The 20,270-nt window shown below is 39.6% G+C and overlaps 1 protein-coding gene across 5 annotated transcripts in view; it reads left to right on the top strand.

Moving 5' to 3' along the window:
• The window catches only part of SLC8A3 (solute carrier family 8 member A3), a 455,799-nt gene that overhangs the window by 325,706 nt on the left and 109,823 nt on the right, over positions 1–20,270 (top strand). For 2 of the 5 annotated variants that reach the window (XM_089686833.1, XM_089686831.1), the window contains exon 3: positions 9,325–9,431. The exons of 2 other annotated variants lie outside the window; for them this stretch is intronic. In XM_089686833.1, the coding sequence (XP_089542959.1) occupies positions 9,325–9,431 (107 nt within the window). Of the gene's footprint in view, positions 1–9,324; positions 9,432–20,270 lie in introns of those variants that run through there. One more of the 5 variants, XM_089686835.1, reaches the window with a different exon arrangement.

The following is a 20,270-nucleotide window of genomic DNA, read 5'->3' as shown; positions in this document are numbered from 1 at the left end:
CTCAGCTGATGGCCTATAACAAGGTGTCTCATTACCAAGGTGTCACATCTCATGATGGGTAAAAGCAAGAGCTCTCTCAAGACCTTCGCAACCTTATTGTTGCAAAACATACTGATACCATTAGTTACAGAAGGATTTCTAAACTTCTGAATGTTCCAGTGAGCACTGTTGGGGCCATAATCCGGAAGTGGAAAGAACATAATTTCACCATAAACCAGCCACAACCAGGTGCTCCTTGCAATATTTTTGTGTGTATGGATTGCATGGGTTGTTACTGACGTGGTGTACATTTCTTGTGAATAACACCCTTAGAAATATTTTTACTAAGAAAAATGGTGATGTGTTCAATACTTATTTTACCCGCTGTAGATTAACATAACTACTGCAAGAAGCATCATGCAGGGAGTGTTACTTTGCAAAGTGTAGATATAAAGGGGTTAGTATACTTATATATAATACATTTGTAATGCCTAAAATATGGAAAAGGTAGCCATAGACATTTTATGGTGTTTGGACATGTAACGTGATTTAAATGCTGAGCAGTATTTTTTCTAAGAAACGTGCAGGCATGCATGCTTGTAGCAACTGACCATGTGCATTAACAATTCCAGAGCCAGGCTTACCTTCTAGTACATCTCCAGAAAGCCATAAGAATCAGCTGTGAGATTCCAACAAGGCCTATCTCAACTGTCTGGAGACTAGTCTGAACGTAGCCATAGACGATCATCAGCTGTATAAAGTGATGGTCTGCTAACGATTAATGCTTCTTTCCTCTTTAACAGCCAAACATTTCTTGTTAAAGTTGAATTGTTGTTATAGTAAATGAGATTGGTTGCTACTAGGTAACCAGAGGTTTGTGCCAAGTCTGATTTAAAATGACTGATTTCACAGTGTCTTTTCTGTTCGTCATCAGAAAGTTTTTAAATGAAGTATGAATTGATTGCATGTAGTAACTAATGTTGCATATACTGTGCCTCTTGATTTCTGTGCTGAAGAATGATGAAACTATCAGTGACTCTTGTCTGCTGTAGAAATTGCAAAACTGAATCAGTGATGTCAGGAGAAGGATCTCTTGAATTCTAACCAAGTAATTGAGCATGTAGGCACGGTTATTCAGCTGCCATGGCTCAATCAAAACCTACTAGCTTTTAAGGCAGATTGTTTTTTAATTAATAGCTTAACAAACTTCTAGCAAACTGCACTAAAAATTTTATTCATAAAATGTCATACTCACAAAAGCACTTGTTACATGCACATGTAACATATCTTCCCCAAAATGCAGACTGTCTCTAACCAAAAGGCAGAGTTATCCAGCTGTCAAACCCTCACAGCCAACAAAATGTTGCCTCATATGTACATCCCTGCTTACGTGTTTTGAGGGCACCCTCTTCATCAGAGCTATTTCTCCTGCAATGGGGATACTGTCAAGGTCCTACCTTTTCCCTGAGGTTATGTTACTCCATGTGCTGGTGTCCATCTTGGATTTCTGCTGAGCATGGTGGGAATCCTTTATGCCTTCAGGTATCTGAGGTCCATCCCCCAGAGGGGTGTGGCTGATGACATATAAGCCTGTGGTCCGCACATGCTCTTTGCACTTGTGTCTTGTGTCTTTGTGTTGCTATCACTCTGTTCTGACTCTCGTGACTCTCCTAGAATCTGACTCGGCTTGTGACTCGACTATTCTTTGTGTTCTCCTTTGATCTGACCCTCTGTTGCTGAACCCGGCTTGTAACCTGTGATTCTCATCTGCTGTCCTGTACCGTTTTGTCCCGTTGTTGTTGACCCGGCCTGCCTGACTACTCTTGTCTTTTCCACCAGCTACACGCCATTGGCGGCGGCCATTACCGCAACTGAGGTGTCTCGGGGACCGCGACCTGGTTCCTGGCTGCGTCAAGTCCATCCCCACCAACAGGGGCCCTGGTGAAGGGCAGCCTGGGACTTAGACTCCGCGTCCTGAGGGACTTCGGTCTGTGGGTGGTGGTTGTCGTCAGCCAGTGCGTTACATTGTTAGGCCTGCCTGTCCGTTCCTCAGCTCCTGCCCTGACAGATACCTTTCAATAACCCTTTCATATTCCAGCATGCTTCAATAAGGAACTCCCTTCTATTTACCATAATATAATAGATAACATAATATAATGGTAAGACAGGAAAATAGGATAATACCAACCACACATACAAAATGTGTACAATATAAATTATGACTGTACATGGGTATGGAACATAGGTAAATACATTTTTTAAGGGTGTTTACAATATAATAATGGATGTTGATATATATTACACGTTTTTCTTATTTGTTAAAACCAGTGGGTCTCAACCATACTCCAATGTTGTTCCGTATTCAGCTATTCTTTGCATCATAGAACTTTAGAGATGAACTTTGGGCATCTGGGACTCTAATATTTTTAATCCTTTGCACTAATGGTTATAATTTGATTTGTAATTAAGTATATGTTCAAGATGATGCATTGTATTATAGTGATCTTACATTTTAACCTGGTTTATAAAAGAAAACACTGCCAGACCAAGCCTTTTGACACCACTATTTGGAGAGCAACTACACTCTCTCCCAGACCTTAACCTAATCCCACTTCCTAGCATGGACTAGAACAAATAGGACTCTATTTCAACATACCCTAACACAGGGAAAAATACCCCCTCTATCAAACATTCTTCCTTTCTGCCATGCCCCTTCTAAGATGTGGATGGAATATTCCCAGCTACAACATTATCTTCAGACTCTGTCCCCACTGGATGCACTTAATAGACCAGATCACACACAGACCTTGAATCATTACTTCTCCAGGAGCAAAGACCACTCGCCTTCTGTCCTTTATCAACTGTCACTCAAGGAATCTTACCCATAGACTCCCTACTTCCTCACCAAATGGGAAGAGGAACTTAACAAACCTTCTAGTGGCATTGACTGTGATAGAGTATTGATGTGCACTCATAAAACCTCCATATCATCAAAAGCCCAATAGCATAAATATAAAATTGTTTCTGGATGGTATAGCTGTCCTACAGTCTTAAACCATGCAGACCTGTCTATTTAAAACCTTTGCTGGAGATGCCATTCTGCTCCAGGAATGGTAACTCACATTTTGGGAACATGTCAATGGATTGCCCCCTTTTGAGACAAATATAAGCTGTTAGCAGACAGGATACATATTACCCCTTAACTAACTCTACTTTCTTTGATGCCTGGCTCGTATAAATAATTCACAAAAGGTCTCCTATGTCACTTACTGACATCCACAAGATCTATTATCTCCAGATACTGGTGACAATCCATTACTCCTTCATTAACATATTGGGCGAGTTGGATTCCGTTTGTGAACTGGAGAGAATGGCTCATGGGAAACTAGCAAATATGATGACTTTAAGAAAACCTGGACTGTGTTGTCTCATTTCAGACTGCCTTCTGAATTTACATTATACTTGTAACCATTATCTTATACATCTGGAGGATTAGCCATACTCCACCAGCCAGAATAGATCATTTTCAGGTGGTGGGGTGAATGCTTTTGTATCGTAAAGCCATCCCCCCTAAGTATACGTCCTTTTGTTCTCCCACCGCTGAAATGACCAAGACTGTCTGTTATATATAGGTGTGAAGAAGAACAACAAAAGAAAAGCGCACCAACCTTGTGCATTACCTCAGTAACCAAAATTTATTAAATAAAAGAATGGTACTCACAAACAGCGAATAAAAACAAGCATGTAAGTCCTCAAAGGGACTTTAGAGGCAAGATGCCAATGCGAATCCCATCATGGAGGAAGCCACTCAGTACAGCTGACGCGTTTCGAAGGACATGCCTTCTTCCTCAGAGCTCTGAGGAAGAAGGCATGTCCTTCGAAACGCGTCAGCTGTACTGAGTGGCTTCCTCCATGATGGGATTCGCATTGGCATCTTGCCTCTAAAGTCCCTTTGAGGACTTACATGCTTGTTTTTATTCGCTGTTTGTGAGTACCATTCTTTATTTAATAAATTTTGGTTACTGAGGTAATGCGCAAGGTTGGTGCGCTTTTCTTTTGTTGTTCTTCTTCACAGTTTTGTTTGGGCTTCCCCAGCCCTGGTGTGGAGCTGCACGACCTTGTCTATTCCGGTGGTCCCTTCCTTTTTGGAGTTTGATTCCATCTACTCACCACCGGCCTGGGTCCCGGAGCGCAGGAGATATTGCATTTGGTTCACTGTTATATATAGGTAACAGATATATATTTTGGATATAAGCTATACTTTGATTTGTTTATGAATGATGTATTGTGTTGTCCTCCTGTGCTTAGTGAAAATTCCATTTTCTTTGTCATTTGTGTTGTACTGCTTGAAACTCATATACATCTTATGTTTGGATACTATGTCTCTATTATTGTTTATTATAAAAAAAAATGAGATCAAACATAATGAAAAACACCAAAAATTATAAAAATATAATATGTTTGTTTTAAGAACTTTCCACAATGTTTCTTACACAGCTGTTGTTATCAATCTCAAGAACTATGTGCTTATTTACAAATTGCTAACTTATACTCACATGCCTAAACATTTGATGGTGTCTGCGAGCAACAGTTGTAAAACTTTCCATAGACAATAAATGAGCAAAATATGTAGTGTAGTGCTAACCTAATGGAAATTCAATTCACAAAAAAACATTTAAATAATCAAGTGATATAAAATTAATGGTGAAAAAGCAGTAAATATTACTAACCACTTGGCACTGTGTGAAAACATAATAAATCCACAAAAATGTATTAATATGGAAAACATCTTTCAAAGTTCACATATGTGTTAGATAACCAAAATACTGTAAACAATCCACAAATATATGTGCACAACAAAGTACAGTGCATCCAGACAGTATTCACGGCGCTTAACTTTTGCCACATTTTGTTGTTACAGCCTTATTCCAAAATGGATTAAATTCATTTTTTTTCCTCAACATTCTACAAACAATACCCCATAATGACAACGTGAAAGAATTTTGAAATCTTTTGCAATTTACTCAAAATAAAAAACGAAAAAAAAACACATGTACATAAGTAAGACAGATCCAAAGGAAAACAACCTAGTTTCTGTGCAAAAATTATATTGTCCACAAGGCTATATCATGATTTCTGTCCGATCTTGACAATAAGAAAAAAAACAGACAAATCCAGCCCACCTTTGGCAACTGCTCCATCTCCAGTGTTGAAGCATAGGTACTTATTTTCCTTACTTTGCAAACTAGATTATTTCAAACCTTGTGGTGAACCATACTTTTCACCTTGAACACAGCCCTCTTCCATGTTTGCCTGTGTATCCACCCACCTATACCATATATATATATTTTTTTTGGTACAACCCCTAGCTTTGTATGTCTGTTTATATACAGTGGGGATCGATACTGATTGTTGGGGCAAGGTCAGATGAGTCTGGGCATTTAAAACCTTTGAGATTGACATCACCTGGTCTTCCCAGACGATGATTGAGAACAATCCATGACACTGGCAGGTCTCAGCTTTGCAAAGGGGGCAGTGCATGCTATAAATTCTGCAGGGTGCCCAAACTTTTGCAGACGCCATTTTTTTGTTTTCTGTTATTTTGAAAGTGTAAATGATGGAAATAAAATCTAACTTTTGTTGACATATAATAAGAATGTCTAATCTGTAATTTGATGCCTTTTGGAGATTGTTCCATTTTACCTTGGCTTCTTTATGCACATTAATACAAATTTTTAGCTGGGGTGCCCAAACTTTCGATCCCCACTGTATATAGTGATAGATCTGAGTCGATCAATTTTTTATATGCCTCAATACTAACCCAGTCAGTGCAGAACCATTGAATCACTATCAGTTTCCTCACATAAAAGAATAATAGGTGAAGAAAATATTTTGTGGCAGCATTCATTTCTTCATCATCAATTACTCCCAATAAACATCTTCTCTGGGCTACAAATATTGGGGACTTCAGATTTGTCTGCAATAAAGATAGTACCTTGAGACTAAAAGGGCCTTATCCTATGTCATGATCACACCATATGCACAAATGTCCATTGTGTATTCCCATATTTATAGCAGAGAGAGTTATTCTTTTTCATCATTTTGAATGATCTTACTGGCTTATAAGACATTTGGTATAGAAATCACATTTGAATAATTTTGTCCTTAAACGATATCACTGTATCTAAATAAGTATTTCACACTTCCTTTCAGGACTCCTCTGACAAATCTGGGAGGGTCGCTATCTATATCTAGTTCATTGGCACATATAATCCCTGGTTAAGGTCAGGAAGGCATAATACCTGGATGCTAACTTGGAGTGATCGGGCGACAAAAAGAGCTGTCTAACCTATAAGAATTCACAGTCAACTCCTCCATCCCAAATTGTTAGGCAGCTACAGGTGAAACTCGAAAAATTAGAATATCGTGCAAAAGTTCATTTATTTCAGTAATGCAACTTAAAAGGGGAAACTAATATATGAGATAGACTCATTACATGCTGCAAAGCAAGATAGTTCAAGCCGTGATTTGTCATAATTGTGATGATTATGGCTTACAGCTCATGAAAACCCCAAATCCACAATCTCAGAAAATTAGAATATTACATGCAATCAATAAAACAAGGATTGTACATAGAACAATATCGGACCTCTGAAAAGTATAAGCATGCATATGTACTCAGTACTTGGTTTGGGCCCCTTTTGCAGCAATTACTGCCTCAATGCAGCGTGGCATGGAAGCTATCAGCCTGTGACACTGCTGAGGTGTTATGGAAGACCAGGATGCTTCAATAGCGGCCTTCAGCTCTTCTGCATTGTTCGGTCTCATGTCTCTCATCTTTCTCTTGGCAATGCCCCATAGATTCTCTACGGGGTCCAGGTCAGGCGAGTTTGCTGGCCAATCAAACACAGTAATCCCACGGTCATTGAACCAGGTTTTGGTGCTTTTGGCAGTGTGGGTAGGTGACAAGTCCTGCTGGAAAATGAAGTCAGCATCTCATTAAAGGTCATCTTCGGAAGGAAGCATGAAGTGCTCCAAAATCTCCTGGTAGACGGCCGCATTGACCCTGGACTTAATGAAGCACAGCGGACCAGCACCAGCAGATGACATGGCTCCCCAAATCAACAAAGACTGTGGAAACTTCACACTGGACTTCAAGCATCTTGCAGTGTGTGCCTCTCCATTCTTCCTCCATACTCTGGGTCCTTGGTTTCCAAATGAGATGCAAAAGTTGCTCTCATCAGAAAAGAGGACTTTGGACCACTGAGCAACAGACCAGGTCTGTTTTTCTTTAGCCCAGGTAAGACGCTTCTGATGTTGTTTGTTGTTCATGAGCAGCTTGACAAGAGGAATACGACATTTGAAGCCCATGTCCAGGATCCGTCTGTGTATGGTGGCTCTTGATGCACTGACTCCAGCCTCAGTCCACTCCTTGTGAAAATCCCCAACACTTTTGAATGGCCTTTTCCTGACAATCCTCTCCAGGCTGCGGTCATCCCTGCTGCTTGTGCACTTTTTTTTTCCACACTTTTCTCTTCCACATAATTTTCTATTAATGTGCTTTGATACAGCACTTTGGGAACATCCAACTTCTTTTGCAATTACCTTTTGAGGCTTTCCCTCCTTATGGAGGGTGTCAATGATGGTTTTCTGCACAACTGTCAGGTCAGCAGTCTTTCCCATGGTTGTGATTCCTACTGAACCAGACTGAGAGACCATTTAAAGGCTCAGGAACCCTTTGCAGGTGTTATGGCTTAATTAGATGATTAGAGTGGGACATTTTAAGCCTAGAATATTGCACCTTTTCACAATATTCTCATTTTCTGAGATTGTGGATTTGGGGTTTTAATGAGCTGTAAGCCATAATCATCACAATTATGACAAATCACAGCTTGAACTATCTTGCTTTGCATGTAATTAGTCTATTTCATATATTAGTTTCACCTTAAAAGTTGCTAATTTTTCGAGTTTCACCTGTATATGTTTCAACTGAATATAATCAAATGACTAGAAGACAGAGAGTCCATATTCTGACTGCAATTTTCAGAGCAATATAAAAGTATTATCTCTATAAAATGATAAGCATATTTGATACCATATTGCACCCATTTATATCACTTTATAGCACTCTCTTAAATTTGGATTAAACCACAAATGGCCATTAGGTGACTGGGTCAGGGTGGTATCCTCTGCAACCTTGGAGGCCATAATGAAGATTTTCCAGGACAGTTGAAACATCCCCAACCCCTCCCAAATATGAACATTCTTTACACACACCTTGAAAACCGTAAAAAGACCGTACCTTGCAACAAGCAAAGTATAAACATTTCTCATTTGTCAAAACCCAGTCCCCAAGACAGGGTGCTAAGGAAAACCTCCCTAGTAGGACAAAAAGAATAAATAAGTCAGCCAGGGATTTGAATAATTTTTCAACTGCAAAAATGCCTATAGCTACTGGTTAATGTTTTGCTATAACACAGAATTATCAACACCTATACCAAAGCCTATATTCACTCCATTTAAATTTGAGATAGATTTGGAGAGTGCCTTTAAATTCTAGGAGGGAAAACAAAGAATTTGTCTGGATCTTTGATAGCTGGGGTATGCATTGGTCAGGATTAATGGGTAATAAAATTAAGTGATCAAGTGCATTTTCTTTTAGCTAGAGGTTAGATTATAGAATATTTGTTACCTCACTTCCCTTTCATTTCCTCTTTTTTCCCCTTTATTTCCTCCATTTTCTCCTTTATATCCTCCAGTCTTTTCCTTTTTATTTTGATCTTCTTGTGCACGTAGGTGGCAAGTCATGTGTTGTGCTGAATTCATTTGTAAACTTTTCATATACATCACATGATATGGCAATCATCTGGGTTTGAAGATTTTAGTGGCCAAAACTGTGGTGAAGTATTTAAGATAATAAAGTGCTTTTGTAAAAAGTTAAATATTTGTGGGGTTATTTTTTTTATTATTTCCATTATTTATGTAGTTTTATTATCATTGTTTAAAGTAGGGTTACAGGCCCTGATACAGTCATTAGTATCAAATAAATATTTTGTCTTAACTCTTGTATACTCACAATTGATTTATCTCAGTAAAGTGAAAAGGTACGGTATGTGGAAGCAAGCAAGAGCACCTCATCCAGATTCATGATGCATGCCAGTCTACATCTGAATTAAAACTCCATGCAGCCTTTTTAACTGAAATAACCTTTTACTGCCTCTCTGCATTTCCTTCACTTTCTTATTGCTATGGTGAAGACAAATTACTAATGGAGCATAGATTTTTTTTCTTTTCATTCTTTCCTTCTGCTTTTCTTTATGACACTTATTGTTTTTCCATCCACAGCAAAACATTTCACATCAAAATAATTGATGACGAGGAGTATGAAAAAAACAAGACTTTCTACATTGAACTGAGGGCGCCACACGTTGTGGACATGAGTGTTCAGAAAGGTGTAGTAGCAGCTTTGTCACACTAACAGCCTCTGCTCCTGACTTCTGCTACCTGTAACCTAGGGATAGGCCAGCAGCTCTTAGCACTCCAGTTATTGGTGATCTCCTCGGCAAACAGAGACAGGCTGCTGGTGTCATTCAGCAACAGGTCGAGTGCCAAAAGTTGCTTATCCCTGATTTAATCTCTGCTCTCCTCATCTCTTCCTTTATGCTTGTGCTGTGTCTAACAAATAACCTTCTTTTTAACACTTACTGATTGCTAACAATGCTTTAGCCAAGTGTTTCCCAAACTTTTGTCAGTCATGTGTCAAAAACCTAACTTTTGCCACATCCAAGTACCATTTGTGTGCTATTCAGTGACTGTTTTGAGAAAAATATGGGGACTGCTTTTGAGAATGTTAGTTCCTTGGGTGTCAAGCTAATGCTTTGGCTTTGATGCCTTCTGAGTCACTGACCTGAAACAAGTATAGCAATATGGAATTTGAACCCTCATAATTCAGCAAGCATGTTTCAGGTATTTGACCCAATAGTGTTAAAGCCAGATGCAACCAGACAACTTGTATTTTTTTAAGTTAATTTTTCAATTTAAAGTTAAAGCACACACCACCAATCTACACTAATAGAACTCAGGCTTATCAGTTTGGGGTTTCACTACAAAGTCCCATTCAGGGATGTTTCCTGTCTTCATGTGGCTTATGAGCTTGCATCTGTTTTTTCATTTTTCCAAGGTGGTTTAAACCTCCACTGTTAGAGAAAGCCAACATTGTGGCAGATATCACTAAAGGGTACACAGTGTCCCTCAATGAGGTGCTGCTGATAAACCCCAAGTGTCGAGCAGTTCACAGACCATTAAGACACATAATACATGTGTTGCTGTTCACACACTTTGGGAAACACTATTATGATTATAATTTATATTTTCCCAGTTAGTTATCTATAAAAGTAGGCATTTTTTATTCACTTTTGAAGGCACGTTCTAGTCTGCTTGAGGCCCGTTCATACAGTAGCACAGGTCTTAGATTTTATTAGGTAAACGTCTGTAGATTTCACACGCATCATCATCATCATCCACTGGTTAACATAAGATTTTCTTGTATGTTTCATTTTTTTCATTCAACCTGCAGGTTGAATGAAAAAAATGACTTGATTCCTCCATTCACACATTCCAGGTGGATAGGGGAATCCTCCCTGCTGAGTCTGTGTATTCTGACAGTGGGAAGACTTCCCCACTGCCAGTATACACTGATCAGCACTGCTGGTGGCACAGATTGAGCAGAAATTTTCCAACAAGTTGGGTATACACAAATAGATCGACTTCTGTACAACCACAGTGCCCATGCACAAATCAAAACTTCAATGTATGGCTGGTTTAAGAAGTGGTGGGGGAGGAGTTTTGTTTGTGTTACTTTAAGAGGAGACCGCAAGCAGAATTGAGATTTCCATCTCAGCCTTAAATTCCCTTTCAAAATGCATCATACAAGTATCATAATATAAAGCTGCAAACGACTCATAAGGACTTTTAAGCATTCTGCTGTCCAGCAAGAATGCGTAATGATCACATGTAAATCCTCTATATGCACTAAACCTTAATGAGTACATCAAACCAAAATAGATATTTCTGTTTGACTGAATTCTAATGGGACAAATCACTCCCTCCTCTCCTGCATTCTAATATCCTTTTGGACTAAGGGGGTGATATCTCCATAAAGAGTTTCCACTATTGTCCATATCATGGCCAGTAAGAAACCAATTGCAACGGTATGTAAAATTACTGAAAAAAAGTTCAGCAACCAGAATGAGAACTCTTCATAAATAAAGATCATGCCACTGAAGTCTTCTAGAAATATAAAAACTGCAGTGCCTGTAGATAAAGGAATCAAGCCTAGTGAGCTTCCAATGTCACTCTGGAACCCCTAGAACTTGCAGTCTATACTTCTCATACACATAGCACATTTTGCAATGCAAACAACTAGACAATGTATACTGTGGTGGCATATTAAAAATCCAGAAGGTCTGTGGTCTCCTGGGTCATATTGGCCACTTATTAAATTTGTCTCTGTTGGCCACTGAAGTGCCCACATTGCATTGAGGGGTGAATCAGATGAACATCAAAGATTTCTGGAGTGTGAATGTGGGTTCACTGTGGGAAGGGTCTCCCAAGCACACAAAAGAATCATTGGTCAAATTAGGTTTGTGCGGACACCTTGTGTTGCATGCTATGCTGAATTGCAGACAATTGGTGGTGTTTAAGGTTTGAGTGAACCTGTCTCATCCCAAAACAACAGGACAAAGAATGACAATATGCAGGAACTCACAAGATCCAGTCAGATTAATTTCAAGGTCAATTAGAACATGGAAAGTTAATTACAATCCTGATGTCTAAGGTGCTTGCTTTCTGCCTCATGAAATAGCGGTCTTGATTTTTGCCTTTTATGTCCCAGATGCTGCATTCCTCAACAAACCTTTTGGTACTACTTTGTGAGAGTGTAGGACAAACTTCTGAAAATGAACAATTATAGGTTTTTTTGGCAACCTTCTGGATAGCGATTTTTAGGGTAGAGGGGATCTGGTATATTAAGAACACAAATATAATAATTCTACATCTACATTTATGAGTGCAGTAGATATGAGGTTGAGTTATTGAAAGCAAATAGGCTTTTTACTTTGGAAGAAAAGTTGCACTTTGCATATGAATTTGCCCCAAACCTTAGTGAATGTAGTGAAGCTTCATGTCGCAATGATAACCCAAGGGCAAGGAAACCAAAAAAATATAATTGCTGCTTGTACATGGTTGGATTATGGAAGTCAGCTCAGCTTGGATAGCTTCACTAAGTTCCGGGGCAAATTCCTTTGCAAAGTGAACAACCTGTTTGTAAATCAACCTCATTATGCGCAGATACCGGTTTATAAAGCCAGGTGTACCTTTTACACAAAAAGTGAAAATCCTATAGTCTGCACTAATGGATAACTGACCAGCTAACAGAGGAACCAATATATGTTAATTCCAAAGATCTCTAAGACAATTCCAGCTGCAAAACTCTAAATCCAGATTTCATGTGTCAAAGAAATTATATATACATAGAATTAAAAACACTAAAAATAAGATGCAAATAAATCAACAAAACCATAAAATAAACATCTAAATAAATATATTGTCTGAAATAATCATATAAAACCTACAATTGGATAAAAATAATAATGACATGTGCAAACAGAAAAAGTGGCCATCAAAAGGTGCAACGTGTTCAAAGTATTACCCACCAGAAAATAGACACCGTGGCATCCAAATCATGGTTTTACAGTTATCGGAGATGGAATGTCCAACACCTGGAGGTATGGATAGAGGCATACAGCACTTGTGTAACAAGCCCAGGGACCACACTGCAGCCTGTATTTTTTTGCATCTTATTTTTATTTTTTGTAATTCTATGCATATATAATTTCTTTGACGCATGAAATCTGGATTTCGAGTTTTGGCACAGCAAGTTTCTCAGAAATACATTTTACTTACAGTGAAATAAACTGATTTAGAGCTTACAGTAAACAGGCTACATTCATGCAGGGTCAGTGTGCGCTTTCACTTGCTGAAAATTCATGGCTTAAAAACCTTCTGCTGCACATTTGATCAGGCTGGACAAAAATGGAACAATTACGCATGTAAGCCTATTTATAAACAGTGTTTTTTTCTTTTCTAAAAGTGGATATGTGACTAGAAATAGGTCAGACATTGAGGTTCATGACCATTGTACAATCACAGGCTGATATATACTGAGGTAGGGATGTATCAGTGTCAGAGTCCACTTTGAAGAAGAAAAGGGTATATTTTTTGTTGTTTGTTTGTGTCTTTTTGCATTTGTATTAAATACACCAAAAATGTTCAAGTTCTTATAAGTAACAGAAATAATGCTGACCAGTGAGAACCATAAGCCAACCTCAATGATCAATTAACCCATTCATGTATATCTGATCTGTTGTGATGCCTTGACTTGCTTTGCATTTTGGTAGTTCATTCATTTGGATTAGCTGTCAATGTACCACAACAGACCTAAAAACAGACATGCACCATTTTATGTATGATGGTGGCAGGTGCTTTACTTTCAGGCAGTGGTCTCCAAATTGTGGGCCAGGGGCCAGATATGGCCCTTTGCTAGCTGTTATCAGGCCCATAGGGCAATGTTTTTACCACTGACACCAACAATGGGACATTATTCCCCCCCGCCACTGATACCAACAAAAGAGTACAATTCCCCCCACTGACACCATTGAAGGGGCACAATTCCTCCCAGTGGCACCAATGAAGGGGCACAATTCCTCTCAATGACACCAATGATGGGGCACAGTTCCTCCCAATGACACCAACAATGGGGACCAATGACACCAATAATGGGGCACAGTTCCCCCCAATAACACCAGGGATGGGGCACAATGACCCCAATGATGGAGCACAGTTACTCCCAATGACACCAATCACGGGGCACAATTCCTCCCAATGACACCAATCATAGGGCACAATTCCTCCCAATGACACCAGTCATGTGGCACAGTTGCTCCAAATGAGACCAAAGATGGTAATTGACTCCCACTGATGCCAGGACAGGTGCACAATTCCTCCCAATGACACCAATCATAGGGCACAATTCCTCCCAATGACACCAATCATGGGGCACAGTTGCTCCAAATGAGACCAAAGATGGTAATTGACTCCCACTGATGCCAGGACATTTTCTACTCCCATTAGCCACAGCCCGCCCCCCCCCCCCCCCCCAGAGCCTGAATAACAGTAAACTGGCCCTTTGAAAAGTTTGGAGACCCCTGCTTTAGGGTGTTAAAGTGTCATTTAAAGTGAATGGCACCACAAGGCACTGAGGTTTGCATGGTATGTTCAAGTGCATTCTGGTAACGTGGAAAGGTGTGAATGGGCGTTTAAGATATTCCCATTTGGTATTTTAGTAAATTTCCATTCTTAGGAAAATGATGGTTCAAATCTCCCAGTTACTGGTCCTCATACCTGTGTATCTGAAAGTCAGTAAAGTAATCTGTGGAATGAAATAAGGCAAATGCTACTCCAGACTTGTTTATAAAGGTGCAAATGTTCATTCTGGCTTCTCCTACCTTTGTCATGGACCTGGAACAAGCATTGAGCCAATGACATTTAAAAATTCAGAATTCCCTTTCTTCATGCTTATCCTATGTTCCTGACTTACTAGTTAGTAGCTCAAGAGTCTCAAGAGTTTTTTTTTTTTTTTTTTTGATAGAGTGGTGGGGAGTTAGAACCACTGTCATTTCTTCATTGCTGTCTTTGTCCCCATTGGGAGATTCACTCTAATTGTCCTGATTATCAGTGTCACTGGGAATGAAAGTGGGGGTAAATCTAAAATTTGAGCTGCCACCAGAACAGAAGTGGAGGAGGTGGGGATATATGTTCCCATGGTTGCCGTCTAAAACAGATATCTCTCACATTAGAAAAGTATCCATACATTCCCTGTTGGGTCTACAGGACAGGAGTAAAGGGAAATCTCAGACACAGATGGCTAAAAAAAAAACCTACAACAATGGTTTTATGCCTTCCCTATTCTACGTCCATTACATCCAAAATGGAAAAAAAACAACCTTTGGCATATGATATACTTTAGAATGTATTTGTTTTCTATAAAATGGCGTAGAACATAGCTCCAAAGAAATATTAGAATGTTAACAATGTTGTATGTAAAACAAAATAATAATTTTGACTTCCCGCTGTCCTAAACAGCAAAGCAATTGTGGAGGAAAAAAATATTATCTGGCACTTCTTATATCATTGTTGAGTAGCTCTGTAAAAACATTTAAAAAAACTCAACTCCTATGATGCAAAAAGACTTTCTCTAGTTTGTTTGATACCAGCTGTTTTTTAGCATGATATGATGCAGCAAGAGAATAGAGACATTACATTGTTCAGGTTATCAGACACATGACATTGTCCTATCGAACATAGAGAAGGTCAGAATAGTAATAGGTTGTTTTTTCAGCAATTTCAGCAGCTCCTTGTTTTGATTCATCAAGCTTTTGCATTAGACTGTAAGTTAATGTAAGTTTGTATAAGAAAAATCAAAATCTGGCAGAACAGATTGCCTGTTTTAAGTATCCTAAAATGCTTCCTGATATGGTGGATTGTGGGGCAATGACATCAGCAGAGTCCTGTCCCATTTTGGGTGCAAGTCAAATTTAATAAAGTAGCATAAGGAGGAAGGTTGTGTAGTAAACCATATCATCCAGTTTTCAGACTGCTGTACTCATATTAGTGAAACATTAATATTCATTGGCCGATATGGGCCAGCTCACTTTGCCTTACAATAGAACACCTCCGGAAGTAGTTCAGAAGACCAGTTTTGCACATCTTGCAGGTAAGCAGAATCAAACAATATTTTTTTTCTGTTTAAATCTTTTTATTGGATTTTAACAAGAGAAATACAACAATCTAAGTCAGGCATATGAATCTCCCATGCAGGGGCTGAGTGAGAGATAACCAGTATAGACTAAACAATACAATCCAGTCAAATATATCAAGTATCAAAAAAAGAAGAAATCTGGGACGTTGGGATAGAACTAATAAATGGAATATGGAGAGGTCCCAAAATTCTCTTGCAGGCCCTAAAGGGGAGGATCTGCACCTGCAGTCACCTCCAGAAGTTGGTGGCTGTACGAGCATAGTCAAGGAAAGCTATACAGAGGAAAAGAAGGAAAGGTAAGAGAGGGAGAGGAAGAAGGAAGGGGGTAAAGGGAGTAACTCAGATGTGGAGGTCCCGAAGGGGACAGCCAGACAAGGCCTGGATAAAGTGGTGAGAGCTTGTATGAGATCCAAGGTTCCCAAACCTTAAGAAATTTAGCATGGGAATCAGTCAGGATACTAGACATTTGTTAAACAATATTTAATTTTTAAAGCTTGATCTGCAGCCAATACAAGTCTTGTGTCTTCTCCAAGTACATTTTATTTGAAAAAGAAAATAGTCTGTATATATATGTATCTTGCAAGATAAATGTGATTTTGGATAAACCTGCTATTTAAAGTGTACATCCTTCAAACACTGTTTTAGATAAGTATTGTAATCTCTCATCTGCATCTGAAATGACATTTTGACACAGCACAGATGTCAGGTTACTATGGTGCCAAGGTAATTCTGTCTTTTGCCAGGTAGGGGTACAGCTGTGAATCACTGCCTTCTAAACAAACACAACACAATAGTATTGCTAGAGAAGGCAATGCCATGATTGACAGCTGAGCCTTTTCAGGGATCTTTCCCTATTAACATTAAAAATAGTCTGCAACAGGTGCAGGAGAATTATGGGCAAGGAATTGTTAGTAAATGCCTTAATCAATCTCTTTATGGTCTTCGATTTGATATATGTCTTCAATTAGAGGAGTGTTAATTTTCAGCTAGTGGTTTATAGTTTGGTTGTTGTCATTGAGCTGAGTTACATCCTTGCGAGAAAGGACAGATGGGCGTCTCTGTCGCTTCTAAATTATTTAGTAGAAGACATATGCAGTGGCCTCAGTCTAGTCCTAATTTTTAGGGTGAGTATTTCTTTTTTTGTAATTCTATCTTAACTGTAAAGGTTCCAAAGAAGAATGACATTTTGACATGATTTTAGATCAGTTTGGCATATTTTGGAATGAGAAGTATGGTGGTGTTTGCTCTGTAATAATTGTATTATATTAGTTCTCTGAACAGACTTCTACTGCTGGTGAATATCATGCTTATGCTGTCATCTAAACCAGTGTTTCACCAACCCACCCTCAAGTCTAATCTATGCCCAACATCATAATGCTGTTTAGTTCCCTGTGTGGATTTCCACATGTTGTTGGGACCAGGGGCGGACTGACAACTCATGGGGCCCCCGGTAAATAGGGGATCATGGGGCCCCTGTGTCCTTGCCCAAACTCAAAAAAGCCTATGAAAAAGGTATCAGGAGCATCTCATGGGGCCCCCTACTGACCCTGGGCCCTCGGGCAGTGCCAGAGTTTCCAAATGGTCAGTCCGCCCCTGGTTGGGACTCAACAGACTCTTCATTTAAAGAAAATTCTTTAAATGAAGAAACAAGAGTATGGAGTTATGACACCACCAGCTGCTGATTGAACACTATTAACCCCTTCTCGCCTAAGGGTAAAACAAATCTTAATGCCTAAGCACAATTTTGCAACGTTGACATGTGTTAGTAAAACCGTACATATCATCACAACTACTTTTTTGGTACATCCAGGTGAATTATACCTTGTTTTTTTCAGGACAAATTAGGCTTTAATTTGGTGGTAAATGGTAATGGATATCTCCTGATTTTTTTTATTATCAAAGGAAAACTGGCTCAAAATAGTAAAAAAGAAAAAAAAATTTTTTTGAATATAGCTGTGTGTTTCTTGTTACTACCATAACCTACCACCAAAGATCAACCCAAAATACATTTTCCAGCTCTTGACAATCGCAGCGATACCATGTATGTGTATGTTATTTGTTGTTTGTACCCATAGTACAGCCCAGAAACAATAGTGCGAATTTTGTTTTTTGGGTTTTTTTTTTTTTTACCTAAAACACACTGACAATAACTGACACTGATACCAATTAAAAAAAAAAATCCTGACCTTTGATCCTGACTTTTTAACATTGACATTTGACCCTGACCTTGACCCAAACACTTACCCTGGCACTGAACTAGATCAAACCATGATCTAGGTATTTTTTCTTTACTTTTTATTTTATTTTTTAATATTTATTTATTTATCTTTTTTTTTTAACAATCTTTTTTTCCCTGTATGCCAGGAGTTAGAGAGATACAATGTATCTCTCTCCTCCATTCATTGAGAGAGAAAAAAACAAGGGGGCCGGTCTGTACAGTGACTGATCACTGTGATAGCTAATCAGAGGCTATCACAGCGATCATGTGACGTGGAATTGGGAGTCCCGAGTCCCGATCATTGGCATTGGTCTCAGTGACACCATGATCGCTGTGCTGGGAGTGCACTGTCTATGGGTGGGTCTAATGACCATCCATTTACATCTGATTACATCCATGTCCATTCAGGTCGGTTTTTTTTTTTTAATGGAATAGCCAACGTCCAGATCTGCTCAGACGGAACAGATGAAAACGGATGCTATCCATTTACATCTGTTCTGTTTATGTCTGTTTTTTGGCGAGAAATATTTTTTGTTTATACTTTTGTTAACTCTGATTGGTCTCTGCGACAGCTAAGAAAAAACAGATGTGAAAATGGATGTAGACTGATGTGAACTGAACTGATATAAACTGATGTAAAACTGAACAGAACTGAATTGAAAATGGATGTGCAAACTGATGTCAACTGTTGTGTACTGAATCCGTTTTTTCTTTGAAACAGTATGGCTGAATGGATGACGCTCAAGGGAACAGAAAAACAGAAGAGTCAGTGATGTACACAATTATGTGTAGAAATCATGGACTATAAATGAAGAATAAAGGGGCTTGAAAATGTAGACATAAGCAATATGTCAGTGAGGCTTGACAGATTTGGGCGCATTGATTTCAACACTGATATTTCTCAACATGGAACAATTAGGATCAGGTACAGATTCCTTTGAAGCATTTTAAAGTGTTACTAAACCAACAACAGTAAAATCCATCTGATATTAGTACAGAGCTCTAAGAGGCACTGTAATGGACCGCCTGACAGCACCTCTATCAATCCCCTGGCAGAGCCTCCCAAGAGTGCGGAGTCTAAGCACCGGAGCACTTGTTCACCAGGGCCCCTGATGGTGGGGATAGACTTGGAGCGCTCCGGTACCAGGTCGCAGCTGCTAGGTATCTCCAACAGGGGTAGAGGAGTCTGACAGGAGCTCCAGGGGGCTAAGAGTCTGATGTGAGGGAGCCTAGTGATCCCTGCGGGATGGATGGATGGATGAGCTAAATCAGAGTCATACAGGCCGGGTGGGTAACTAGCGGGTCGGTGAGGTACAAAACGGTAGGCAAAGGATAGTCGGGTCACACGCAGGGTCAATGCCAAAAGATCAGATTTAAAGGGGAACATCCAGGAGCAGAGTCAGGTAGGCCAAGGGTCAGGACAGGAGAAGGCAGCAAGGTCAAACAATCCAGATCAAGATACTCACAACACAGGTAACAGCATACAAAGACCATTTGGCAACAAGTGTTTGTGCAGAGCTGGCTTAAATAGCCCGCCCTGCACCTGACAGGTGCAGCCTAGGTGCTGGTGCCTGCCTAGTACTGTCAAGACGACGGGTGCGCCTGGGTCCTAGTGCCCTGCCACCTACACGTCTTGGCAGACACCTACGCCTGTGTAGACCCATGCGTCGCGATGGTCCCTGACAGGCACTCTGCACATGCTCAGTTTACTGCGTATTGCTAGAGAGTTTTTTTTTTCTTTGGGAGGGTGCATGTGAGCAGCACAGGGCCAATCAGCGCTGTCCAAACAGAGGGTCAGGGAGTATGCAGCCTCATAGAACAGTCAGAACAGAATTAAAACTCCTCCTACGAGATTAATCAGTGCTCATCTGGACACTGATAGAAGTCACAAGACTGCTATATACTGCTGATGAGAAAAGGTATTTAGCAGTTTATATTTACTAAAATAATTGCATTTCCATGTTCTGTGCACTGTGGAAGACCAGATATAGTGAATGCAGCGTCCGGGGTTTAGTAACACTTTAAGTATCTGGGGATATCTGGGGTTTAGTGTTCAGAATTAAGGATTAGTTTTCGGTTAAGGTTAATTTTAGGTATTACGGTGTAGGGTATTTTAGGTTAATTTTAGGGATCATGTTTCAAGCATGATACATGGGGCAAAATTTTGTTGGAGCCCCCTAGTTAACTCTCTCTGTG

Source organism: Staurois parvus, unplaced genomic scaffold, assembly GCF_062004578.1.
Source record: "Staurois parvus isolate SC_StPar_1 unplaced genomic scaffold, SC_StPar_1.0 ptg000414l, whole genome shotgun sequence".
Taxonomy (NCBI): Eukaryota; Metazoa; Chordata; class Amphibia; order Anura; family Ranidae; genus Staurois; species Staurois parvus.
The sequence above is the reverse complement of the archived record's forward strand: the minus strand, read 5'-3'. Positions and strand labels throughout refer to the sequence as shown.